This window comes from Delphinus delphis, chromosome 13 (genome assembly GCF_949987515.2).
Source record: "Delphinus delphis chromosome 13, mDelDel1.2, whole genome shotgun sequence".
NCBI classification, from domain to species: domain Eukaryota; kingdom Metazoa; phylum Chordata; class Mammalia; order Artiodactyla; family Delphinidae; genus Delphinus; species Delphinus delphis.
In genome coordinates this window covers 23,224,934-23,252,355 of record NC_082695.1, presented here as the reverse complement: position 1 = coordinate 23,252,355, position 27,422 = coordinate 23,224,934, and the positions used below count along the sequence as shown (strand labels likewise).

The 27,422-nt window shown below is 47.3% G+C and overlaps 1 protein-coding gene across 2 annotated transcripts in view; it reads right to left on the bottom strand.

Moving 5' to 3' along the window:
- The window catches only part of OSBP2 (oxysterol binding protein 2), a 139,654-nt gene extending 113,440 nt beyond the window's left edge, over positions 1 to 26,214 (bottom strand). For both annotated transcript variants that reach the window (XM_060028353.1, XM_060028354.1), the window contains exons 1-2: positions 25,559 to 26,214; positions 2,867 to 3,075 (exon numbers count right to left, since the gene is read on the bottom strand). In XM_060028353.1, coding sequence (XP_059884336.1) covers positions 2,867 to 3,075; positions 25,559 to 26,214 — 865 coding nt within the window. The remainder of the gene's footprint in view (positions 1 to 2,866; positions 3,076 to 25,558) is intronic.
- Positions 26,215 to 27,422: the final 1,208 nt, after the last annotated feature.

Sequence of the window (27,422 nt, the reverse complement as noted above, 5' to 3'; positions counted from 1 at the left end):
TAAGTTGCCATTTCTCTAGGATAAATATGCAAGGGTGTAGTTCCTGGGTCATATAGTAATTGCATGTTTAGTTTTTTAAGAAACTGCCAAAATGTTCTCCAGAGTGGCTGTACCATTTTACGTTCCCACCAGTAACTTATGATGGATCCTCACCAGCATTTAGTATTATCGCTATTTTTAATTTTAGCTGTTCTAATAATGTGTAGTGATATCTCACAGTGATCTTAATTTGTATTTCTCTAACAGCTAATGATAATGAACACCTTTTCATGTGCTTATTTGCCATCTGTGTCTTCTCTTCAGTGAAATTATTTGTGCTTCATGACACCAAAAGGAGAGGAATCCTACCAAGTCTCACTGACACGTAGCATGTGTTACTTTGAGTTGTACCTGAATGTCTGTTCTGTGACCTTACCCAGAAGGCTAACCTCTTGGGAACACAAGACATGTGGTGCATCTCTAGCCTCTGACCACGCCTAAAGGACATGAAATGAAGGAATGTGTGCCTGAGGCTGCTCCCTCAGGGGTCCCAGACTCTCCTAGAGGCAGTGCAGGCTAGCAATCCCTAGCACTGTCAGCTGAGTTAACAGTACTTCCGTACCAGCTGCAAAAGAAACCCCTGCTGCTGGCTGTCCCAGGAAAATTGTTCCAGAATGATGAATCCAGTAGGTGCTACCTGCTACATTATTTTCAAGAAGTTCCTAAAAATGAGGCAATGATTGATTGATTGATTGATTTTACTTACAAGCTACTAAGAGGAAGCTAGTTCTTCCACAACCAGCAATGTCCCTGCACTTGGCCAATGGGGTCGTCCCGAGTCCAGCCACAACACCAGCTACATCATTTGCTACAAGCATCCAAACTGAGACCACAGGTCCTGCTGGGGGTCTCAATGCAGCCCATACCTGAGATGCCCCCAAACACCCTCCTTCACTGGGAAATGGAGTGGTACCCTGGGGACCCCTGGCCAAGCTCAGCATCACTGCTGACACACCCAAGCCACAGAGTGCTGACCCCAAGAAAAAGAGTCATCATGGAGGGACCCATGCTCCAAATGGGTGAGACTAAAAGAGAAGGTCAGACTGATAGTCAATGACCTTCCATGTGCACTGAGAAGCTAGTGCTGGGGGAGAGACCCCAATGCAGGGAGACTGAGTATGGGGCACAATGACTGATGTCACTAGCCCCTCCACCTGCTTTGTGCTAGAGCTCCTTCCACAGGACTCACTATCTCCTGGACCAGCCTTGGAGACAATCCTGGAGAACAGGGGCTGTGACTCCTTCTCACCTGGGGCCCTGCCTCTTTAAAAAACACACAGGTCTAGGATTCCCTGGTGGCACAGTGGTTGAGAATCCACCTGCCAATGCAGGGGATATGGGTTCGAGCCCTGGTCCGGGAAGATCCCACATGCTGCGGAGCAACTAAGCCCATGCGCCACAACTACTGAGCCTGTGCTCTAGAGCCCATGTGCCACAACTACTGATCCCGTGTGCCGCAACTACTGAAGACCACGCGCCTAGAGCCCGTGCTCCACAACGAGAGAAACCGCCACAATGAGAAGCCCGCACACTGTAACAAAGAGTAGCTCCCGCTCACTGCAACTAGAGAAAGCCCGCGCGCAATGAAGACCTAACACAGCCTAAAATAAATAAGTAAAATAAATTAATTTATATTAAAAAAAAACCCACACAGGTCTATATAAACACACACCTTGTGCTTATAACTTCAAAAGGATCACAGCTTCCCAGTCCTCCCCTCTGTATGTGTGGACCCAGTTTTCACCCATCAGAAACCTGCTATTGCTCTGGGCGGGCAAGGCTCTAAGGAGGCCAGCATTCTTACACAGGGCCGCAGGCATCTACTGGTACGACCCAGGTGGGAGGCAGAGTGACAGTGTCTCAGAATTAGAAATGCACAGTCCCACCGACCCAGCAACCCCCCTTCCTGGGACGTATGTTTCATTTATTCTTGTACACACCTGAAATGAAATGCAAGGTTACTCACTGCAGCGTGGCAGGTCATAGCAAATTAAAGAAACAACCTAAATGTTCATCAACAGGCTATAGGTTACATAAACTAGGGTACATTCGTACAATGAAGTACTGTACTGTTGTAAAAACAAGGAGGAAGCTTTTTATGTATTTATAGGAAAAAATTCCAAGATATACTATTGCCAAATGGAAAAAAAGCAAGGTGGGGGACTGAATTTCCTATAAGTACTTATTTGAATACACATGTAAACACATAAGATACTGGTAGCTCTGGTTGCCCCTGGGTGGGAGAACAGGGTGGGTAGCTGGGGATAAGAGTCAAGGGCAGACTTCACTGCATATGCTTTGAAACCATTGGTTTATGAATCTTATAAAGACAATACATATTTTTAAAAATGTATTAAAGTAAAAAATAAAATGTCTTGCTCAGGACTTCTGAGCTGACCCTCCATCTTGGCAAAGACAGCATCTCTGGCTAAATGGTTTTCAATCTCCAAATGGACCTCGAAAAAAGTCTGGCCTGAGGCACAAGTGCACCATCCTGGCCTCCCACCTTGACTCTGCTTCTGGAACTGACTCACTGCAGCAACCGAAAGTTCTGCTGAAGCCCAGGAACCAGACTTGTCCAAAGAAAGACACACACAGCCCTGCCCACCTCAACATTTCCATCCCGAGAACTGCCAGCCACCCTGACCACCTAACATCCCACTGTTGAGGACGCACGGAGCTGAGTGGGAAGGGCAAACACGCACCCTGACCTTCCGAGGTTGGTCTGAACTAGCCTGGTCACCACTGGCCTCCAAACACTTTCAGTTCCCACTCTCTCCAGACCCACGACCCTGCACGTACTCCCGCTGCACCAAGCACTCGCTACCTGACTGGCTGCTCATCAAGCGGACAGCCTTGGCCTTGGCCAGCTCCAGGGCGGTGATCCACTGCTGCCGCTCCACCTCTGAACCGGCCTTGAGGTGGTAGGTCCTGCCCCCACTGGTCAGCACGATACCGCAAGAGTCCTCCGTGTCAAAGTGCGCAGTGAACAGGTTGATGGTGCCACGGCAGGTGTGGGCCATTTCACCCTGATTTCTGTGGGATGCAAGAGAAGGGATGGGGTGAGGCTCCCAAACTCAATAGTTCTAGACTGAATAAAAGCCTCAAGGCACATCCTTGGAATCTCAGACGCTTGGAGCTGGCACAGGAGATGGGAAATAAGGCCTCTCGGGATTGACTGGTAGGGGCTTGGCTTGTTGGGGGGGCGGGTCTCAGTGGGGAGAGTGGCAGAGGATGCCACCATTCTCCTCTGGCCCCAGGAGATGAAGGCAATGGCTGGGCTGACACAGTACCCCTTGCGACAAGGAACTGACCCTTGGCTGGTTACAAGGTCATGGAGCTAATGGTACCAAGGTAAGGGGAAGCGGAGGTGACTAAAGTGTGGGCCATTTCCAACTGTGACCAGTGTCTGAAAAGTGAGATCCAACTATCATGACTGGATCTACTTAACTCACTCCTTTAGACACTCAAAGGAAGTTCAGACACCACTCTTCCCCCACCCTCCCCCACGACGTACCAAAGCTCTTTCCACAGAGGATGTGGGAAAAGGAAGAGCAACTGGTCAGCACGTAACCCTGCCAGTGCCGGAGCTCATTTGGCACTTCTGCTGCTCTTTAATGCTCACTTACACTCCCTGGCTGTTCATCATCTGTTATTACTTCCTTGACTCTTCTACCAGTTCCAAAGTCAGATGACTTGACACTCAGGAAGACATTTATCTTTCATTTGAACTACTGTTTCTGATTCTCTCCTGCTTTGTTTACATTCCTTAGGGAAGATGATATGCAGTTGACCCTTGAACAACGTCAGGGGTTAGAAGCACCCAACCCCCTGTGCAGTTGAAAATATGCATGGTGCTAGCAGAGAGTGAAGAGGGTTCAGAACGGGTGGTGGAGGAAGAAGAGGATGAATGTCGATCACAGCATCAGGACCAGCCACAGCAGCACCGAAGGAGCCTGTTTCACAACCTTCTTGCTTCAGTCTTCCAGGCGACCCCAGCTGGCCACCAGGAAGGGGACCCTGTTGCTGACTAGACTCGCCACGTCCCCTCCCAGGGAAGGGGTCAACGTGTCTTTGTTCTCTCAGAGGGTGGTGGTCCCCCCATTGCAGTGGGAGAGCAGATACCAATGAAGGCATGCGCGGACCTGAGTAGCGCAAGGTGTGGAGCGTGCTGGATACAAACCTTGTGCACCTCCCCAGATTCCCTCGACCACCTTCTCTGTCAGTCGGTGCCTCCTCCTTGCCCAACTGTCCCTCCACTTCTGGACTCTCATAAAATGACAGTGGGAAACGGGAGATGGGAGTGAATGGGGCAGATACATCCTCCCTCCACTTGCGCCTCTGTGGACTGCTGAGTGGTGTGTTTTCTCTTCGTGTGTCTTCTGGAGGAGTATGTGCGCCAGGCCCACTGTGTCTCTGCCGCTCGCTGTGAAGCGACATCCAGCAAAGGAAACGCACTGCATCATTGTCACTTCCATCTTCCCACTCCCCTTTTCTGCTTCACTGCCCTTCGACTGCATCTCTCAAAGTGTCAACTCTTTTTTTTTTAACATCTTTATTGGAGTATAATTGCTTTACAATGGTGTGTTAGTTTCTGCTTTATAACAAAGTGAATCCGCTATACATATACATATATCCCCATATCTCCTCCCTCTTTCGTCTCCCTCACACCCTCCCTATCCCACCCCTCTAGGTGGTCACAAAGCACCAAGCTGATCTCCCTATGCTACGCGGCTGCTTCCCACGAGCTATCTATTTTACATTTGGTAGTGTATATATGTCCATGCCACGCTCTCACTTCGTCCCAGCTTACCCTTCCCCCTCCCCGTGTCCTCAAGTCCATTCTCTACATCTGCGTCCTTATTCCTGTCCTGCCCCTAGGTTCTTCAGAACCACTTTTTTTTTTTTAGATTCCATATATATGTGTTAGCATACGGTATTTGTTTTTCTCTTTCTGACTTACTTCACTCTGTATGACAGACTCTAGGTCCAACCACCTCACTACAAATAACTCAATTTCATTTCTTTTTATGGCTGAGTAATATTCCATTGTATATATGTGCCACATCTTCTTTATCCATTCATCTGTCGATGGAAAGTGTCAACTCTTTAATCCTTGCCTTGGGCTATGCGTTCTGGAGGACCTTCTCACACACAAAAAAATGTCCACGGGCAAGAAAAAAAATTGACAGGCAACAAGTTTTAACTCAGACACATAGAAAGACAAAGGCTACTAATTTGGAGCAAAGCACTCAGCCTTGTATGAGACTTCTGTTCAATGCTTGCTCAAGCTGACTCTGATTCACTTGGTAAATTCCTCTCTGATCTTCTAAATTCTAATTTGGCAAGTACTTCCTATGGGTTACCATATACAGGAATTGTGCTAGAAACTGGAGAGGTGGTAGATATAAAGGTAAATAAGACACATTTTCTGGCCTCAGAGAACATTCCACTTTGTGAAAGAGGCAGGCCCATAAACTGCAAGGTAGTATTTAATAAGCAGAGGGAAATAAATTCAAAACAAAGGGGTGTTCGCTTTATAAAAATTCATTGTTACACTCTTGTAATTTACCTATTTTTCTATGTGTCTGTTACACACATACAATATATTGTATGCTACATACATATCGGTTGTCAGTTAAAAGTTGGCTTTAAAATCAAAATGAAAGGATAAGCTGCCGGTGGTTAGATCTCAGGAAACAGAATGACCCTTTCTTGTCCTAGAGGGGTCAAGGCGTACACTGGAGCAGTGTCTCAAACAGTGAGGGACTCTGCCCAAGCACAGACTAGGAGGAGGGTCAGGCTAACCCAGAGCAGCGGCATGGGGGCTGTGGCTCTGGGAAAGCCCAGGGATCCGGAGCAGCCAAAGGAGAGGGTCCAGCCAAGGCCTGGGTTGATGATGGGCATAAAAGTGAACTAAATTGTGTCCCCCAGGGAGATTTATTGAAGTCCTAACCCCCAGCACCTGTGAATGTGGCCTTATTTGGAAATATGGTTTTTGAAGATATAATCAAGTTAAGATGAGGTCATTAGGGTGGGCCGTAGTCCAATAAGACTGGTGTCCTTATAAGAAGAGGAACAGACACAGAAACAGGAGGGAGGCAGAGATGGGAGTGATGCATCTACAAGCCAGGGAATGCCAAGGATCACCAGCCAACATCAGAGGCCAGGCAGGCCTGGGAGAGACTCTCCTCCAGGGCCTTCAGAGAGAGTACAGCCCTGCTGACACCTTCACTTTAGACTTCTGGCCTCCACAAGTACGAGACTATACATTTCCTTTGTTTTAAGCCACCCACTTTTTCGTGCTTTATCACAGCAGCCTAGGACCTAAACACAATGGCTGAACAGATGGGTGGAGGAATGACCTTCTGGAACCTCACATGCAGCTGAGCCTGTTCATCAGCTGAGCACACCAACCACAGGGCTGCACCTTGCCCTCCACACAGTTCCCGCCTAGAATACTCAGCACCACGGCACCCGCACGGCTCCTCTCCTTACTGGAGCAGCCCTGCCCCAAAGCTGCCCGTCCTGCTCGGAGGTTTCCCCTCTTCCGACACCATAGTGGCTAGACAGCCAAAAACAACCTGCATCAAAGATTCCAAGGAATCAGTTTCCACCGACGACATGCATTCACACAAAACCTAAATGTGGAAGTGAGCAAGAGGAAAGGCACCCATCGTGGTGGCAGGAACTGCGACACAGGGCTTGTGCTCTGGCAGCCCCCGATTCCAGGGCTCCCTGCAGTGGTATCAGCGGTTCACCCCATCACAGCAGAGGTGGTGAGAGTCTGGGGGCCCAGACTGCTCCTGACTCCTTCCAGCCCGCTCCTCCAGCCCTTCCAGCGAGTGGGAAATGACCCCACCCCTGGCCGCACAGCCTTCTGCTCACACTAGCCAGAGTCATGTCTGCTGTGCGTGGCTGAGTCCTGACCCAGGCACCTCCCCAGAGGCTATATCATCTTGGAATGCCATCCTGTGACTGCAAACAAGGTGTGATGTTTGCTGTCTGGGATCCCTAGCAACCAGGCAAATCCTGTGTGTTTGCAGAGGTTTTAAAATCTGGATCTAGAGATGCAAAACATACACTCGGAAAATCCAAGCCACTGATTGGGAGAGTTATTCGCAATAAATGTACCCAACAAAGAACCTGTGTCAAGAAAATACAAAGAACTCCTAAAATCAGTAATAAAGAGGCCAGCAACCCAATTTAAAAATGGGCAAAAGATTTAGGCAGGCACTTTCCAAAAGAGGATATCCAAATGGCTCACGAACGTACAAAGCAGTGCTCAATGTCATCAGTTATCAGTAAACATACACATGCCCCACGATCCAGCAATTCTGCTCCTACAGAACTCCCCACTCGGGATGTGCACACGTGTACATGTTCCAGAACTTCCACAGCATCTTCCTAATAACCGAGAACTGAAAACAACACACACATCTGTCCACACTAGACCGGATAAACAAATGGTGGTATATTTGTTTGGTGGTTTATCCAATGGTGATGTATTATTATACAGCAATGAGAATAAAAGCATTAGAACTGCACATAACAACCTGCGAGAACCTCACAAACATAATGTTGAGCAGAAGTCAGACACCAAGAGGACGTACTGTGTGATTCCACTGATAAAAAGTACAGTAACAGGTAAAAGAAAGCTCTGGGGTGAGAAGTCCAGACAGCAGTTACCCTTGGGGGAGCAGTGACTGGAAGGGGACATGGGGGGACTCCTGGAGGGCTGGTCATGTTTTATTTCTTCAGCGGGGCAGAGCTTATTCAGTGTGTTCATTTTGTGATTTGCCCACTTTCCTCTCTGTATATTGTACTTTATTAAAAGTTTACATTTAAAAGTACAGGAATGGGGGGAATTCCCTGGCAGTCCAGTGGTTAGGACTCCATGCTCTCACTGCCGAAGGCCCGGGTTCAGTCTGTGGTCTGGGAACTAAGATCCCGCAAGTCTTGTGGCCAAAAGAAAAGAAAAGGAATGGGGAGAATTCTTTGCTGGCAGTGGTGGCAGCAGCAACAATTGTTTCTCAGCGGCAGTAGAGGTAGCAGGGCCCCGGTGGCAATGTCCTTGCCGGGATGGTTCTGTGACACGACTTTGAGCCTGGATCCGGCTGCCCAGCCTGCCTTCTTCTCACCTCTCCTCTGAGATCTCTGTTCTGCCTTTCCAGGGATTCTGTGAGCAAATGAAGATCCTTCCAGTAAATACCTTTTTTTTTTTTTTTTTTTGGTTTAACATATCCAGAGCTGGTTTACTGTTATTCTCAACTAAGAACTTGCTGGTACACGTGAGTAGCAGCCACAGAAGGGATGTCGGAAGGTGGGGAGGGCAGTGAGGAAGGTTGTAAGAGACGTGGGCAGGAGAAAACAGCAGAGTTCAGTTCTTCTGTCTCTTGGGCCAAGGGGATGCTGTTAGGACCCTTCCAGGTCTAAGTAATGAAGCTCAGCTATTTGTCCTAACTACCCCATCCCGAGGGCTTACCTTAGAAGTGTCTCACACAGGTTAGCCATTTAAAATGTGACAAGAAAGGCAGGAATGTCACCTCTCTGTTCCAGATGCGGAGGGTGAGCCTCGGAGATGTGGGCAGCTCAGTGGAGCTCCCAAAAGGGACCGCGCCACTAGAGCGAGGCCACCCACCCACAGCCCTGCCTCTTACCCACAGGGCCGCACAGACTTGTCCGCCAGGCTTCACGTGTGCTCTCAAAAGTCACCAAAGCTGGTGGCTCTATTTAGAAAATGCTTGACATGGCAAGTGTCAGACGTGGCCCATCAAACAGAAGCATCTACAGTGCAGTGTTTGCTTCCAGAGATGAGACTATCACTACGAGACCTGACCCCATTTCATTTTGCTTCTGGCCTCATTCTTCGCCATTTAGAGTTTCCCTTGAGAAATGTTAAAAAAATGCTGCTACAAGTTCTACAGGAAGGATATTTCTAGTGTAATTTTTAGAATAAAAACTAAAAAGGAGACTCAGGATCCATCCTCCAGTTACTGAAATTCACGAGGCTACATTTTTACACAAATGGAGGATGACAGTAATTTATAAAAGACAGCACACTTATCAAGACAACTTATATCCAGGTAGTACCTCACTTTCTGTAAGAGTCTGTCACAAACATGAGTCTTTTGATCCTTGCAAGGGTCCAGAAAGTGGGCAAAGCAGACACTGATTTGTTCAGCAAATATTTAGCAAGTATATTCTATATGGCAGTCACCTGTAGGAGGAAATTAGCCTCATTTTATATCCAAGAAAAGAGAGGAGGCCAGAAAAAGGTAAATCATGTGCCCCCATCCATAGAGCTGGTAAACAACAAAGCCAGCACCAGAACTCAGTTTCTCTGCCACCAGCACAGGGCTCTTCTCAAGGAGAAAACTGGGGCTTCCATCCAGAAAAAATGTTCTGCTTTACCCGGTCATTGTTTGTATTTGCCGCTTACAAGCTAGAACATAAGTTCCGTGAGCCACAGACCTGGCCTGTCTTGTCCCCACACACGTGACACACGGTGGGAGCTCAGAGATGTTGGGCTGCCAGAGTGAATTAATGCATGCGTGTTACATGCAGAGGAACAAACCCAGGGAGATGATCCAGGCTCGGCCCACACCGGAAGTTCTGCCAACCTCACATGCTAAAGGTGGAGTAATGGGAGTAACACCACCCCACTCCATCAACATCACTGACTGAAAATCCATTAGACGCTTTTTGCAGTTCCATCAAAATATCAGAATATCATGAACTACTCAGTGACACCTAAGGTGGTTCTTCAGGTTATTAAGTGGAAAGCCTGTCATAGAATATTGCGCAAATGCTTTAGATCTCAAATTTAGACTAAAAAGGTCTTGTCAAGTAGAAAATGGATGAATGTTTTAATGGCTGAAGCAAAAATTAAAACACTGTCTGATGTGGTTCTACATGTGTGTAGAGGAAATATTTAAGACAATTAGCTGTAAATGGGGGAGTGTAAAGGAACTTACAAGGAGGTAGGGTTTCTATACTTCACTAAAACTGGTAAAATGACAACAGCAGACTGTGATAAGTCATGTATATGTAATGTAATATTTAGAAGAACCACTAAAAAAGTTATCCAAAGAGACATACTCAAAAACACTAAAGAATGATTAAACATAGGGTGACCACATGACCCAACAATTCCACTCTGAGGTATACACCCAAGACAAGTGAAAACATATGCCCACACAAAAACTTGTACACAAACATTTATAATAGCATTATACATAACAGCTAAAAGGTAGAAACAATACCATCAATGAATGAATGGACAAAAAAAGATTCATACAATGGGGTTCAACTTGGTTGAACCTTGAACATTATGCTAAGTGAAAGAAGCCAGGAACAAAATTCCACATATTGTATAATTCCATCCATATTAATGTCCAGAATAGGGAAATACAGGGAGACAGAAAGGATTGGAGTGGTTGTTTAGGACTGGGAGCACACGGCTGGGAGCGCACGGGAGTGGTAGCTAAAGGGTATGGGGTTTCTTTTGAAGATGATGAAGACGTTCTAAAATTGACTTTAGTGATGGTTGTACATATCTGTGAATATATTAAAAACCATTAAGTTGTACACTTTAAATGGATTATTTGCATGGTATGTGAATTATCTCTCAAAGATTAGAACAAGAATAACAGCTGTAATACATTAAAAGACATCAAGTCAAGGAGTTCATAATAAAGCTGAAAAAGTAAGTCATCAGTAACCTTGGAGGGATGCTAGGGACCCATTTATTTGTTTGATAATTGGTGAATAAAAGAAAGCATGGGGGGGCTTCCCTGGTGGTGCAGTGGTTGAGAGTCCGCCTGCCGATGCAGGGGACACGGGTTCATGCCCCGGTCCGGGAAGATCCTACATGCCACGGAGCAGCTGGGCCTGTGAGCCATGGCCGCTGAGCCTGTGCATCCGGAGCCTGTGCTCCGCAACAGGAGAGGCCACAGCAGTGACAGGCCCGTGTACCGCAAAGAAAAAAAAAAGAAAGCATGGGGCATTTTCCTACCATTTCCATATTAACTAAACCATTGGGTAACCTAATGGTTGATGAGGGGAAGTTTCTCTTTATAGAATTATTCCCTCTAATACCTGAAAAAGGCAATAATAGAATATCAGCGTTTTGCAAACTGTAATAAACTAATGGGTCTAGAAAATTGTCAACAATGGCCTCTGATATTTGTGCTCATATGTGTGTGTGAAAGAGACAGAGAGAGAAGGAGGGAGAGGGGGAAGGGGAGGGAAAGAAATGAAGGAAGGGAGGGAGGGAGGGGGGAGGGGGGAAGGAAGGAAGGAAAGAAGGAAGGAAGGAAGGAAAGAAGGAAGGAGGGAAGGAAGGAAGGAAGGAAGGAAGGAAGGGGGAAAGAAAGAACCAGCCAATACATGCCCCTCTTCAATATATCCATGAACCATCCTGCCAGTATAATTTAATCTTACTCTGATGGAATCCCTAGTTATCAGTTTACAGGAAATAAAGAAGATAGAAGAGTATGATAAATAACATTATGGAGATGCAATCAGCAAAATCCAGTTTGTGTGAAACTACAGAACAAATGACCCCGTTTCTTCAACAAATAAATTGCAAGGGGAAAAAGAGAAAGAGAGAAGAAGAACCCATAAATCAAGAGAGACTGGGGAGCCCCTTCCCCTTTCCCAGGAGAAACTAAGCTGTGGGGATTCAGACAGTGCAGCTAGGCCCTGTGGCAGAGGGGTTTGGCCAAGACCGCCACCAAGATCAGCAATACCAATGTCGAGATAACTCAGCCAGCACGACTGGTTGCACAGGAACAGAGGAGATTTGGCCAGCGTGACCAGGAGGGTGTTTTCATACAAGGGACTGAGCAAATAAGTAAATATATTGAGGATAATGGGAGCCAGATCTCTTACTGTCAGAGTCTGAAGTTAGAAACATGGAAGAGAAAGGCAAGAAAAAACTACCTCTATCCACAAAGAGAGCCTAGAAGCAATAACGTCCCAATGACAATGAGCCCATCTAGCACTCAGTGTTTGGCTTCTAGATACCATTTTCCACTAAAAGGAACCAGGGCTCATTGGAGAAATGGCAGATTCCAGTACAGAAGAACCAGGATCATTCTGTTGTACAAAAAAAGGAAGGAGGGTTCAAATAGGGAATGTCAAAAGGACACAGGAGCCAGTTTAAAAGGACTCCTCTTACCCAAAACCAGGACAATTTGAGTGTCAAAATAAATGATAATTACAGATAACAACCCATTGGATAATCTAGAAATCCATGGGTTCACACTGATATAAATAAATGGATAAATTAAAAGCTCTTCTTTATAATACAATGCCTATTAATAAATATAGAAGGAATGATGTTATTAGAAAATCACCAATTGGCAACCATCAAAGTAATAATAGGGCTTCCCTGGTGGCGCAGTGGTTGAGAGTCTGCCTGCCGATGCAGGGGACATGGGTTCGTGCCCCGGTCAGGGAAGATCCCACATGCCGCGGAGCGGGCTCGCTGAGCCTATGCTCTGCGATGGGAGAGGCCACAACAGTGAGAGGCCCATGTACTGCAAAAAAAAAAAAAAAGTAATAATAGATTCAGTCAAGAATCACCAAAGGGTGGTAAAAATCAGTTGGAAGGGACTTCCCTGGTGGTGCAGTAGATAAGACTCTGAGCTCCCAATGCAGGGGGCCCAGGTTTGATCCCTGGTCAGGGAACTAGATCCCACATGCATGCCACAACTAAGGAGCCTGCCTACCACAACTAAGACCCAGTGCAAGCAAATAAATAAATAAATATTTTTTTAAAAATCAGTGGGGAGATTTGTTGACAAACAGGGTTTTACATAGCCTTAAGGTGTCTCCCCATAAAAATACTTTCTAATTAGTCATTAATTAGTAATTATAAAATTAACTTTACAGTGGCGAAACCTGGCAAACACCATCTTAACCAAATGATGATCACTAGTGGTAGGACAAATCAACATCATGTGCCTCCTGATATGATGCACATATCAGGACACATACTGTGAAGGACACAGTATGCATCCTGTGGTATTTCTGCCACAAATGCAGGACTTGAATCTAAACATAAGGGAACACCAGGCAATCCCAAATTGAGGCAGATTCTACAAAGTAACTGGCCTGAATTTATCAAAAACGTTTAGGTCATGAAAGACAAGGGAAAATGGAAGACTGTTCCAGACTGAAACTAAAGTGACAAGACACAACAACCAAATGCAATCTATGATCCTGGAGTGGATCTTCTACCTCGAAAGGACATTATTGGGACAACTGGCAAAATATGAACAGGGTCCACGGATTGGATGGTAGTTTGTATCAGTGTTTACAGCGTACCGAAAAAAAAAAAAAAAAAAAAAACTGAGGAGAAATATCAACAATTGCAATGAATGGACTCTATTTGGATCCTGATTTCTGGAAACTCTAAAAAAATTTTAAACTAATGGGGAAATTTTATTACGGAATTATATGAAATTATGCATGTAAAAATTTTGAAAATTGTAAAGCACTATAGAATTTAAAGAAACTTTCATTCAATAAATATCTATTGAATGCCTACAAAATTTTTTTTATTAAAGAGAACTCAATGGAGAAATTTTAATATTGACTGGATATTTGATAATATTAAGGAATTATTGTTAAATTTTTAGGCATTTTAATGCCATTTAGGTTAATATTTAAGAAACTTTCATCTCTAAAGAGATACATAATGAAATATTTACAAATATTCATTATTATTAAAATTATTTTTTAACTTTTTTTTTTTTTTTTTTTTTTTGCGGTAAATGGGCCTCTCACCATTGTGGCCTCTCTCGTTGCAGAGAACAGGCTCCGGACGTGCAGGCTCAGCGGCCATGGCTCACGGGCCCAGCCGCTCTGCGGCATGTGGGATCCTCCCGGACGGGGGCACGAACCCATGTCTCCTGCATCGGCAGGCAGACTCTCAACCACTGCGCCACCAGGGAAGCCCTAACTTATTTTTTAACTTAATTCTTAGAATTAAGTAAAAGATATCTGCGACTTACTTCAAGTTAACTGAGGGTGGGGAGGCAATAGACTGACCTTACAGTGAGACTTGTTAACACTGGGTGATGGGCCATCATCTACTTTTATGCGTTTGAAATTTTCCACAGTAAAAAATAAAATCCATTTAAAATCTATCGCATTTTAAATTCTTCCCTGTGTACAGCGACAGCCAACAGCAGCGATGAAGGACTTTGGTGACGAGCCCCTGTGAACCAGCGCACAAGGCTATGTGCTGAGTGTCTCGGGAATCAAGGAACGAGATGACGGGTCCCTAGGGCACAGGGGGGGATCTATTTTGAGCACAGTCCTGCGCCTACACATTCAGGATACTTGAACGGATCTGATTTTTTTAAATCAGCACACAATCTCTGTAGCTGCAGCCACAATCTACAGGGTGTCCCAGCAACCTAGATTCTTCCTTTTACAAGTGATCTGTGAGCTTAAATGTTCAGCAGCACTAAAACATACCCCCTAAAAATGTTACACCTAGCAAAGGAGGCTCTAAAAAAGAAAATCAGTTACCAAGACAAAAGAAAGACTGAAATGCCAGGGATTAGAGGTCAATTAAGGAGACACTGAAGTCAAAATTTAACACACTAAGGACAATTACAAATTTAAATGCACATATTACTATACGAGTTTACAGAGCTGATGGTGAGACATAATTTATTCAGGAATTCTACTTCCCTTCACGGGCTCTGGTATTATAAGCACTGACGTTAATATTAGATGAAATAATCTTACGTAAAAGTGACTCCCACCAAGCTTCAACGGAAGCAGAAACAGCAGCTCAGCTCCTGTCAAACCGTGACAGCAGCCTGCAAAACCAAAGTCCCCACAGCACAGTCACAGACTCCCAAACGGAGGCTGAGTTTGAAACAACCATCACCCCTGCGGGGCACGTTCATTCTTTCGTTCAGTCAACGTGACAGGGCAGACCTTGGAGTCAGATCAGTGAGCAAGACAGATGAGGTCGGGGCCTTTGTGGCATAGTCTTATCTCCTGGGCCCTCACAGCATCCAGCAAGAGTGTGCCTTCTGTCTCCCCTCCAACATTTGGACTGAACAAGGGAAGGGCCCTGTCAGCAGAGAGGGGTCTCCCCCCGACACAGTTCCTCAACTCTAGAAAGATAGTTCCCGGAGTGACTATCCCTGAAAGAGACCTCAAGTATATGTCTTCTTCATCCTCTGGGAAATCCAGCCCTGCTTTCCTTGACTGGACTGGTTAAACAGGAGTGTGGGGTTCAACAGGAGGTTTTCACTCGTTACGCATTCACTGTTAGAAAAACCCTGACATTCAGAACATCCCCTTCACTTACGAAAGAGTTTACCAAATGCTTCTTCACGGTTTATTTCAGACAGCCAAGTAGGTCCGTTTACAGATGAGGAAAGTGAAGGTCACAAAGGTTTGGAGCCTCCCTCCCCCACTGGGCAGGGCTGACTTGTATAACTAAGAGGACACAGTGGAAATGACAGAGTGTGACTTCGAGGGTAGGTCAGAAAAGACATTGTGGTTCCTGCGTGCTCTCTCTTGGATCACTCCCCCTGGGGAAAGCCAGCTGCCATATTGTGAGGACACTTCAGACTAGTCCACAGAGCTAGGAACGGAGCCCTCCTGTCAACAGCCAGCACCACTTGGCCAGGCAAGTGAGGGAGCTGCCTTAGAAGTGGAGCCTCCAGGCCCAGTCAAGCCTTCAGATGACTGTCACCCTCATGAAATCATCCCCAGCCAGAATCCCTCCAACTCCTGCTCAAGAATTCTTTTTTTTAAAATTAATATTTATTTATTTATTTATTTGGCTGTGCTGGGTCTAGTTGCGGCACACGGGATCTTTGTTGCAACAAGCGGGATCTTTAGTTGCAGCACACGGACCTAGTTTCCTGACCAGGGAACGAACCTGGGCCCCCTGCATTGGGAGCGTGGAGTCATAACCACTGGACCACCAGGGAAGTCCCTCACTCACGAATTCTTAACGCCACTAAATGTTGGATGATTTGTCATGCAGCAATAGATAATACACAGGGACACCGAGCCAGCCTCTCTGAAGATGAAGAGTATGGTCACATGGAAGGGATAAGTCCAGCTGTGCAGGACAGAAAAACACCCTAATCAGGACAAATGCTGCCTGGAAACCCATCTCAGCTCAACAGAGGAAGAATTTTCTAACTTTCAGAATTATCTCAGGAATACCATTTTGTCTTGGAGATAAAGCTTTATTCTCTGTCACCTGAGAGGTTTGCCCCAGGCTCCTGCTGAGGGGCCAGAAATGCTATAGGAAGAAGTCAATGAACAGACAGATGGTTGGACCAGATGACCTTTAAGTTCCGTTCCTACCTAGACATTCTCCCACCACTAGCTTCCCAGGTACCGATGACAGGTCTGTCCAGTGTGTGGCCAGCTAAGAGTTACTGAACACTGATCTAACATGCAATGGGCCTTCTAGGAGGAAACAACTGAAATATGATCTACTGGTCCTGCTCTCAAGCAGCTGCACATGCCCACAGATGACATATCACTCAGCCCACTTGTTCAAGGTGGAAGAGGGTCCCAGGTGCCGCTGCCTGAGGCAGAGCTGTCCCAGCCACCTGCGGATATGCAAGCAAGAATAAATCCTCCCTTGCTTTAACCCTCTGGGTTTGGGGGTGATTTGTTTTGGAGATGCCTGATCCAGGAGGAGAGTGAGCTGAGGACCCAGTTCTAACTCCCTCTCCTGTCAGGATGGTCACAGAGCCCACTGTCATCAGAGTGTGACCGTGGAGGAAGAGGTGAGATGATCCTGGAGAGGCAGAGATAAGGCTGGTCCTGAGGGTGGGTGGGTTGTACAGGTATGGGATGAAGGGAAGGTGGAAAAGGAGGCTCCAGTGTCGAAACGCAGAGGGCTGTCAGCAGTCTTGTTGGCAACCTAAGTGTCTGCTCTTGATCTCCACCCACCTCCTCTTAGGCTATGGCAAACACTCTTTCTGTGAGTAGAGGACTCTGTAGCTAGTCACAGAAGCCTAGAGATGTGAGACGGGGCCTTAGCGGTCTGCCTTCTTAGATTTAACTTCCCATGGTCCCAGATGACAGAGTTGTAGCTGGACCTTGAAGATGACACGCTGTCATATTCAATGAGTGTCCGTGTTTTTCAAAAGGGTTTGGTTTTCACCTTCACATATATGGTCAAATGATCTTTGAGAGGGGTGCCAAGACCACTCAATGGGGAAAGGACAGTTCTCTTCAACAAATGGTGCTGGGAAAACTTGATATCTGTGTGCAAATGAATGAAATCGGACCCTTAACTTACACTGTATACAAAAATTAACTCAAAATAGATTAAAGACCTCGATGTTAAGACCTAAAAGTATACAATTCCTAGAAGAAAACTGGGGAAAATCTTCATGACCCTGGACTTGGCAATTGGGACTACGTCAAATTTTAAATGTTTGTACATAAAATGACACAATCAAAAGAGTATAAAGGCAACCTATGGAATAAGAGAAAAATATTTCCAAATCATATATTTGATAAAGGATTAATAATGAGAATATATGGAAAACTCCTACAATCAACAACAAAAAAATCAAGTAGATTAAAAAATGGACAAATGACTTGACTAGACATTTCTCCAAAGATAATATACAAATGGCCAACAAGCAAATGAAAATGCGCTCAACATCACTAATCATCATAGAAATGCAAATCAAAACCACAAGGAGATATCATTTCACACCCATTAGGATGGCCATTATTAAAAAAACAAACAAACAAACAAAAATGAAAAACAGGGACTTCCCTGGTAGTCCAGTGGTAAAGAATCCGCCTTCTAATGCAGGGGACCTGGGCTCGATCCTTGGTTGGGGAACTAAGATCCCACATGCCACGGGGCAACTAAGCCCACATGCCCCAACTACTGAGCTCCAGTGCCTCAACGAGAGAGCCCACGCGCTCTGGGGCCTGCATGCCACAACTAGAGAAAAGCCCGCGCACCGCAATGAAGACCCAACGCAGCCAAGAAATAAATTAAATAAATAAATAAATAAAATAAATATTAAGAAAACACAAAGTGTTGGCAAGGATATGAAGACACTGGAACTTTTGTGCATTGTTGGTAGGACTGTAAAATGGTGCAACCATGATGGAAAACAGTATGGAGGTTCCTCAAAAATTAAAAATAGAACTGCCATATGATCCAGCAATCCCACTTCTGGGGATATATCCAAAAGACTTGAAAGCAGGGTCTCAAAGAGATGCACACCCATGTTCTATTCACAATAGCCAAGAGGTAGAAGCAACCCAAATGTCCATTGACAGATGAAGTCTGCAGGGAGGAAGGAGGTGAGCCGGAGACTGCTCATCCTTTGAAAGGCCTGCATCCAAAGCTGGCCCTAAGAGTCTGGATTTGGCAAGCTCCTGCAACACCTCGGGGTTCCCCTAACTGGTAAGCGTGACTAACTACACCCAAACTGCTTGTGCAAACAATGTGTGGTCCATGCTGCACACCTGCTTTCCTTCTGGGAGCCTGGACTCTGGGACCGTGCCAGGCAGAGGGTACCCACGTGACAAGACCCCCAATAAAATCCCTGAGTGCTGAGTCTCTACCGAACATCCCTGCTTGGCAACCTTTCACACATGTGTCACAACAAGCTGCTGGAGGAATTATCATGTCCTGCATGACTCCACTGGGAAAGGAGCCCTGGAAGCCTGTGCCTCGCTTCCCCAGATTTCATCCATTGCCCCTCTTCCCTTTCTGCTTGTGCTTTGCTTCCCTTCACTGTAATAAAGCAGGCTGCGAGCGCACATCGAGCCGAGTGCTGGGAGTCCTCCCAGGGGGTCATTGAATCTGGGTTAGTCTTGGAGACCCCAACATGGCACCCCAGCAAGGAGTCTCCCCGATGTGAGGTGGGTGGGCGCCTTAGCACCTGCTGAGTCAGCAGGTTGGTGCTGCCCACGAGTTCCCACTTCTTCCCCCATGTAATAGGACAATAAGGAAGAGGCTGCACTCCTCACCGCAAGCGTGAACTGGAAATCGCTCTGACATCACAGAGAACCCCATGTTTGTGAGGGCCTGTTATCCAGTTAGATCTAACATTTTAGGGCAGAGGCCTCACTTCTGACACACAGCCTGCTTCCCACAGGGTCCTGCACATATAACACATGCAAAGCAAACCGTCGGGTGCACATGAAACTAGTTTAAAGAGCTCTGGGATTGTGAAAAGCCCTTTTAAAAGCTTTATCTTTACTCCCCACTCATCCAGTCACTGCCACACTTTATGAAGTGACAAATCATCCTAGGAACACAGAGACAACATGCACAAACCCTTGTAACCCTATGGAAATACAAATGAGGACCACAGATACAAGGCTGTTGGTTCATGGAGGAGCCTATTTCAACACATTCAAATCTGTCAACATAACATATCCAAATAATCTGCATTTCATAACTATCACTTTTCCAGCACTCCTGGCTAAGCCGGCAACCTCCAGTTCATCTTCCCAATCTTATTTCAGCAAACAAGTTTTCAAAATTGAAAACAAATTAAGAAAAGTCCGAGTTTGGCACTAACATACTTGCTTTCTGAAACCCCATAAAATTGCAGGCAATTCTCATTCATTCACTCACTCATCCATTCAGACTAACCAAGCTACTGAGGGCATATCAGTGGCAAAGCACCGTGCTAGGCTTCATGTAGAACATGAAGAAGATACCAAACTTGGCCACGGTGTCCCTTTGGCACAAAGCTGTCTGCAGAGATGCCCATACACAAACCCTGTAAACTCCCAAAGGAGGAAGATGTGGTCCTTAGGTCAGTCTGGGGCTACTATGGATATTTCAAATGGGAAAAACCCAAAGTGGGGGACTGCTAACACAGGGGATGGAACTGTTGAAAGAGATGCCTGGAGAAGACAGGCAAATCCAGGGCTCCCAGGGCGGGAGGTGGCACCACACCGGGGACCCTGTCCAGGGCAACAGCTGAAGGCTGGGGCACCAGCTCAGCAGAAGGCAGACCTGAGCCAGGATGTGGCGCTAGGAATGGGGAGGAAGGATGGATGAAAGCAGGCAGGGCTCAGCAGTTCCACCTGATGTGGGGTGAAGCAGGTAGGAGGCAGCAAGCATGACTCAGAGGTTTTCAGCTATTCATAGAAAGAAGAAGGTCAGGAAGAGGAGCGGGTTGTGGGGGGAAATCATAATTCATGTCACTAGACCTTGCTAAGAATGCACTGTGCTTCTCCAAAACACTCTGCCAGTCCACTCACAGGCTCTTTGCAACACCCTTGTGTTAAACGTTAAAGAAACGGACTTCAAACCAATGTTTACACATTATCAACTTGGGCATTCCTTTTCAGCCTCCTATCTGGCCTCATAGTATGAAACACTGGATGATGTTTCAAATTAAAGCTGAATCCAATATAATAAGGCCGCCTTCTGAGGTGGAAACCCCAGTGGCTTAACCTGAAGATTTGCACCTTCAACTTCATGTTTTCAGGGACACTTTGCAACTGGATAGTCTTTTCCATCTCCATCCTTCAAGCATCACCTAAACTGATATTAAAAATACTCCCTGGTGGTCCACTGGTTAAGACGCTGTGCTTTCACTGCTGGGGGTCCAGGTTCGATACCTGGTCAGGGAACTAAGATCCCACAAGCCATGCGGCAAAAAAAAGAAAAAGCAGCCACAGACAAAATGAATGGGCATGACTGTGTTCCAATAAAACTTTATTTAAAAAAAAAAATACTGTCTCCATGAGAGTTTGCCTTTGACAGTTGGCCCCACTGGAGGAAGGAGTGCTTGATCCATTCTAGAGGCAAAGATGTCTTGGCCACCACCCCAAAGTGGGCCCAGCTCACCATATGTTCAGTGGGCTTCCTCAGCCAGAGGACTTTCAAAACTTACTTTCACTTGACTGTAGCCTTCTTTCTTATAGACCCAGACTAATTTCTTTGAGCCCTTCCTTGCTAACTGGCTTTGCCATTCCTACCCATGTATCAGTCTGAACAATAATAAATTAAAACAAAACATTTTTGTTTCATATTTTGTTTGAAATCATTTCCTGGGAAATAGATGTCATTTATAATGTCGCCAAACAGGCAACTTGTATACAACAAAACAGAATTTAGTTTAATCAAATCAATCTTCTCATTAACGTGGATAAAACTTATGTTTGAAACACTCTTTCCTTAAGGACTTGCTGGGGCTAATACCTTTGAAAATTCTGCATCATTTATGAATTCTTCCATGTTCCCTGGGAGATGAGAACTGGGGATTAAATTTTTTAAATGGGAACTAGCAACCAAAAAAGAAAAAAAAAAAAGACCATATTCCCGCAAAACCATATTCCCCTTATTGGTATTCAAATATTCAAATAGATATGGGATTAAGAGTACCAGGCAATGGAATAAGAACCTCATCTCCTGTATTTATATTCCTAGCACATTGTTGGAAAGAAGTAAAAACCTACCAACAATTACCCATACCTCCCAGAAATACTTTCTATATGTGACAGTATTTACAAAGAGCATCTTTTTATTCTTGATAATATAAATTTACTAAGCCCAGCTGTTGGCACTATGTACTTTCTCCCTTAGAATAAACTTGAGCAATCGAATGAGCTTTTCCAGCAAAATCTAGGGCAGAAGCACTCGAGGAAGCGATACTTAATGGAGAAATTCTAATCCAAACCCCCACTGATTATCTATCAAAGTAAAAATAATGGGGATTGAAATGCAGCTCAAGACTACAGTGCAATAACCATTTAATTGGCAAAATCAATGCTGACAATACCAAGTTCTGCAAAGGATAGAGATCCACAAAAATCTCTTTATTTCTTGCCAGTGGGACTATAAATTGACACAACTGCCTTGGAAAAGAGTTTGGCCTTCACATTCTCCACAACCCAGTGATTTCACCCAAGAGGAACGCCCGCACGTGTACAAGCATTTTTGTAGTGACCCATCAAGAGGAGCATGAATAAGTAAAAACTGCGCTCACGTCCTGGGCTGTTATATAGCAGTCAAAATTAGTCCCCCCAAATCGTATGCTGTACAATATGCTTTTTTATAAAGTTTCAAATGGTTGAAATGAACAATGTGTTTTTTTAAAAAAAATTGCATATAGGTTAGCTAAAACTAAATAAAAAGAAAAGAAAGTGGACAGTGACCAGGATTTGGGATGATGGTTGTCTTGGAGCGGGGAAGGCTGGAAGATGGGATCAGGGAGGGAGGACAAGACACGTGCCCGCATTTTCTCCAAACACAGACTTTGCTTAATTAAAAGAAAGAAATTAGACAGTGGTCTTTCCAAAAGGGAAGCTAGCAAGAGAAGCAGCTCTGATTCCTTCCCCAGCTGTCATCCCAGGACTAAAGCTGACTCTACCTGACCCCTAAGGAAAGGAGATCATGAATAAAAGTTCTCTCATTCTGTTTGCAGCTCTGAGCACCTGAATTTGCCTCTATTCCAAGCACACACACTTGGAGAACTACTGAGAACTGGGGGTCTGGGGCAGGTTGGAGGAGGTGACCCATGCCCGGCGCTGGGTGCAAATGGAACCCAGGATAACCTGCGCTGTCAGGACTGGGAGCGGCAGGCCCAAAGGGAGCTCAGTCCTTGAGCCCAGCAGGCAGGACAGCCAGGCCTGGTCTGGAAGGCAGGATTCAGACCAGAAGCAGGGACAGGAGAGTGGTGTCAAACATCTGAAGTGCTGTGAGGCCCGAGGAAGAGCAGACCAAAGCCGTCTTCTAGAAGGCAGAACTGGAGTGCAGGGAGAAGTGGTGATTCCAGCTCCACCTCGGAAGGGCCTTTTCTGCACTTGGAGACTGACTCATCTCCTGTGGCACTGGAGGCCCAGTCCGCAAGGTGGGTGCCTCAGGATACACCACTAAAGTTTGCTCCTTCGGCCTCAGTTTCCCTTCCTCTAAAATGGGAATGAAGACATCTTCGTGGCCGGCCTCACGTGGGGCTAAAGGAGGGAGAGGGCTGTACAAATGTCAGGGATCATTCATCCTACCCAAGTGAGTCGAGCAACAATTCTGCCCACCCTGGAATCTAGAAATGTCCACAAATGAAACTACAGCGCTGGACTGTGAAAGTACACAACAAGAAAACTTGTCCCCAACCCCTTCTCCCCCCAAAACCAGTATTTGTCCCCACAACCTTATCAGCAAGCAAGAAGAATTCTTCTTAATTACCCAGAGAATCTGTACTTTTGAGATAATCTTGAAAAGCTAGCTGTCTATACATAGTTATCTTAAGAAAAAAAGAGGGACTTCTTTGCTCTTCCAATTAAAATAAAACAAAAATACATAAGGTCAGATTTTACTTCCACTAGAACTAGGCCTCCCTGCCACTGTGGGACCCTAGACTCATAAACATTACCTTGACCTCAACTACTGACCCCTAGTAGTACCTGGTAAAATGCAGATAACTCAGAAATGCTGAACTCAAGGATGAACAGGCATTAGGACACACATCTGGGACAGGCACAGACTTTGGAGTGCAAAGGGCCTAGGTGAGAATCTCTCTCTACTGCCTACCCTGCCCAGTGACTTTGGACAAGCCACATCCTTCTGGCAAAGCTCAGAACTCCTCATTTGTACAATCCTGGAACCCACCTCACAGTGTGATTTCAAGGATGAAATAAATGAACACAACATAAAGCAGAGAGTGTGGTCCACAGTCGACATGCCCTATGTGTTATGTCCCTTGCCTATGAGACAGAGTGACATTTATTTATAGCAAATCATGATGATGATCCCTATCATTGTATGCCTTGGTGAAATGTTTACACACCTGACGGAGTATGGGAAGTGGGATAAAAACACCATTTGGAAAAGGATCTCTTTTTGCTCAGTTGCCAAATTCTAAGAACACTCTGTCCTGTGAGCTGTATGCTGCAGCCAAGTGGGCCGAGGGGCACCAACGACACCACATGAGATGAACACATTAGAAACACAGGTCAGGGCTTCCCTGGTGGTGCAGTGGTTAGGAATCCACCAGACACGGGTTCGAGCCCTGGTCCAGGAAGATCCCACATGCCGCGGAGCAACTAAGCCCGTGTGCCACAACTACTGAGCCTGTGCTCTACAGTCTGCGAGCCACAACTACTGAGCCCTCGTGCTGCAACTACTAAAGCCCTCGCGCCTAGAGTCTGTGCTCCGAAACAAGAGAAGCCACCGCAGTGAGAAGCCTGCACACTGCAACAAAGAGTTGCCCCCGCTCACCGCAACTAGGGAAAGCCTGCGTGCAGCAATGAAGACCCAACACAAAAATAAAATAAATAAATTTATAGAAACACAGGTCAGCTTTCTCCCCTGCCAGGAATTAAAGACAGTGATCCCCACTTTGAGTGGGAACCATCACTTAAGTTCAGTGGAGCTCCCAAATTCTCAGTGGCATCACAGATTCAACTATCCTCTAGAAGCTGTGCTCCAAAAAGGTGAGGAAGGACCATATAAATGCTCTGGTGGTTGACCTGAAGAGATACTGCCCAGCAGAGTGAAGTGAGCAAAGTGACCCGAGCTTCAGCAAACAGAATGGCAGGGCCCTCCTGTTTGCAATGACAATGGAGCTGTGCTTCTCAAACTGTGGTCCAGAGCAGCATCACCTGGGAACTCGTTAGAAAAGCTGAATCTCAGGCCCCTCCTACACCCACTGCAGCAGAAACTCAGCAGGGGGGCTGAGCACTTGCTGTTTCAATAAGCCCTTCAGGGAATTCCACTGCTCACTCAGGTTTGAGAATTGATAGTATAGAGTGATCAGAGATCTCAAAGTTTAAACCATCCCCAGGAAACATACCTAGACAGCCTTCAGGATCTTTCCCCCTTTCAATCCATTTCAATGGAACACAGTGTTAGCTATCTCACCACTGGACTTCACTGTTGAATCCCACACTGCTTCTAGAATAAGAAAGGCCACGGTGGGATGCTTCCTGGTTCTCCACTGAATGCCAAGATGGGCTCCTGAAGGGCAGAAGCCATGTCTGATGCGTCTGTGAGCCTGCTGTGCCCCCAGGCCAAGGCCCAGCAACCAGCAGGCACCAGGAAAAGTGGGAAATAGTCTGACCAACTGAGGAGGGAGCAGGAGCCCTTCCCATGAGTGCGTCCCAAGGACTGAACAAGGTTACTGTCCCCCTCAGTCCTTATACAGTGATCTTAGCTCCTGAACCAGAAAGCTCCTGAATCAAGGACTTTGGGGGCTGACTCTGGCTGGCTGCTCCAGGTCCCACAACTATCAGGACCAGAGGGGCCCCGAGGTCCCAAATCACTCCCTCACTCCAACGTCACTGCTCACTCCCTAGACCCAAGCTTGCCAGAGGTCATGTCCACAGGGGCTCCCCTGCCTGAGGTCAGGGCCCCAGCCCTTGAAGGTTGGCCAGAGGCATTATTTCTCCTGCTGGAGTGCGAGTTCCCAAACATCTCCAGGCCAGTGGCAGTGCCCTCCAACTCTGGATGCCCTCTGTCACCATGGCTGCAGCATCACCACCCTCCAAACTCAGCCAACCCACCCTGACACTTCCATACCTGTAGTAAGACAGGAGGCCGTTGCTGAGCACGAACCAGCGCCGCTGGTAGCCCTTCAGGTAGTTGGTCCACTTGAGAAGCCAGCCCTTGAAGCTGTCCAGAGGAAGTGAGACCATCGGGAGAGCGGAGGGCGAGCCACTCCCTGGCACTGGAGCCCCAAGATGTGTCTTCACCTGCCCTGGTCGCGGAGCCTTTGATGCCGGCAACAACCCAGACTCGAGTTTGGTCAAGGGCACGCTCCCCACTACTGGCCCCAGCGCCAGCACCTGCTCGGTTGGGGCCTTGGTGAAGGGCCCAGCCCCCAGGCTTGAGCCCAACTCTTCCCGGTGACCTGATCCGGTCCCCAACCCCTGCAGCAGTTCCAATTCCTGTTTGAACCCTGGCCTTGGCTCAGACATCTTCCTGGACTCAGGCTCCGATCCTGGCACCGGCTCAGAAACTGGCTCCGACACCTGTTCTGACACCAGATCCCGTTTGGGCTGGGGCACCGCCTGGTGCTGAGGCTTGGGCTCCGGCTCGGAGCCGGGCGTGGAAGCGCTCATGCTCGGCGCCGCCGTGTGGCAGGACAGGCAGGGGACAACCGTGAAGAACGACGAGAGCCCGCGGGACCGGCCGCCACAGCCACCGCCTCGGCACAGAGCGGCCGCTTTCCCCATGGAGCCCGTCGACCGGAGCGCGGCCGAGCCGGGGGGAGGGGGGAAGCGAGAGGCGGAGGCCTGGGGCGGGGCCGGGGGCACCGTCACGAGCGCGCGGCAGGGGTGCGCGCGGGTCTCTCCGCTGCCAGTGCGCCCCGCGCCGCCTTCGCCAGCATGGTCCTGCACCCAGGCGTGCAGCGGGCTGGACTTGGACCCTCGTCCCTCCCTTGTGTCGCCAGCTCCCGGCTCCGGGGCTGGCCCTTGGAAGGCGCCCAGGAAACGCTTGTGGGGCGAGAGCTCGGCGAGCGGGCGACGCGGAAGGGACGGCGCGCTTTGAACCACCATCCCTGCCTGCGCCCCAACCCGTGCCAGGCGCTGTGGGAACAATGATGAATGCGGAGCCCGCCGGCTCCCAGCGCAGCTCTGTTCGCGGGCCCCGCGCCGGAGCTCCCCGCCTCTGACCCGGGCAGGTTTGCTCCCCAAAACCCAGAACATGCGCCCGAAGCGCAGGGGCCCAGCCGGATGACGCTAAAAGCTGAGGAGGACGCCCACCGCCCCCCATGGCAGCCATTACCTGTCTATGGGTCCCTCCCGCTGCCACCAGGCTCAGGGGCCCGAAGCCACCGCCCCACCACCTGGGCCAGCTGGCCTCTGCTTTGGCCAGGGCACTTCGCCGCAAGTGGCAACATAGTTCAGGCTCTCTAAAGGAATAGAGAAAGAGTTTAGTAAGCCGAGCGTTTTAGTACAAGGAACGCATCCAAAAGCGAAGTTCTTGGAGCTCCTGGACATGCCTGGGTAACCTTAGCTGGCGGTCTGTGAAGATGCTGCAGTAGCCTGTGGAGTTTTACCTGTCTGTGCATTTTCCTGGGGGAAGGTCCCTAGTTTCCATGGGATTCCCAAAGGAGTCTGTGATCCCAGAAAGGTTAAACATCACTGATTTTAAAGAATCTATCCCGGGCTTCCCTGGTGGCGCAGTGGTTAAGAATCCGCCTGCCAATGCAGGGAACACGGGTTAGAGCCCTGGTGTGGGAAGATCCCACATGTTGCAGAGCAACTAAGCCTGTGCGCCACAACTACTCTGGAGCCTTTGTGCCACAACTACTGAAGCCCGCGCGCCTAGAGCCGGTGCTCTGCAACAAGAGAAGCCACCTCAATAAGAAGCCCGTGCACCGCAACAAAGAGTAGCCCCCGCTCTCCGCAACTAGAGAAAGCCCGCGGGCAGCAATGAA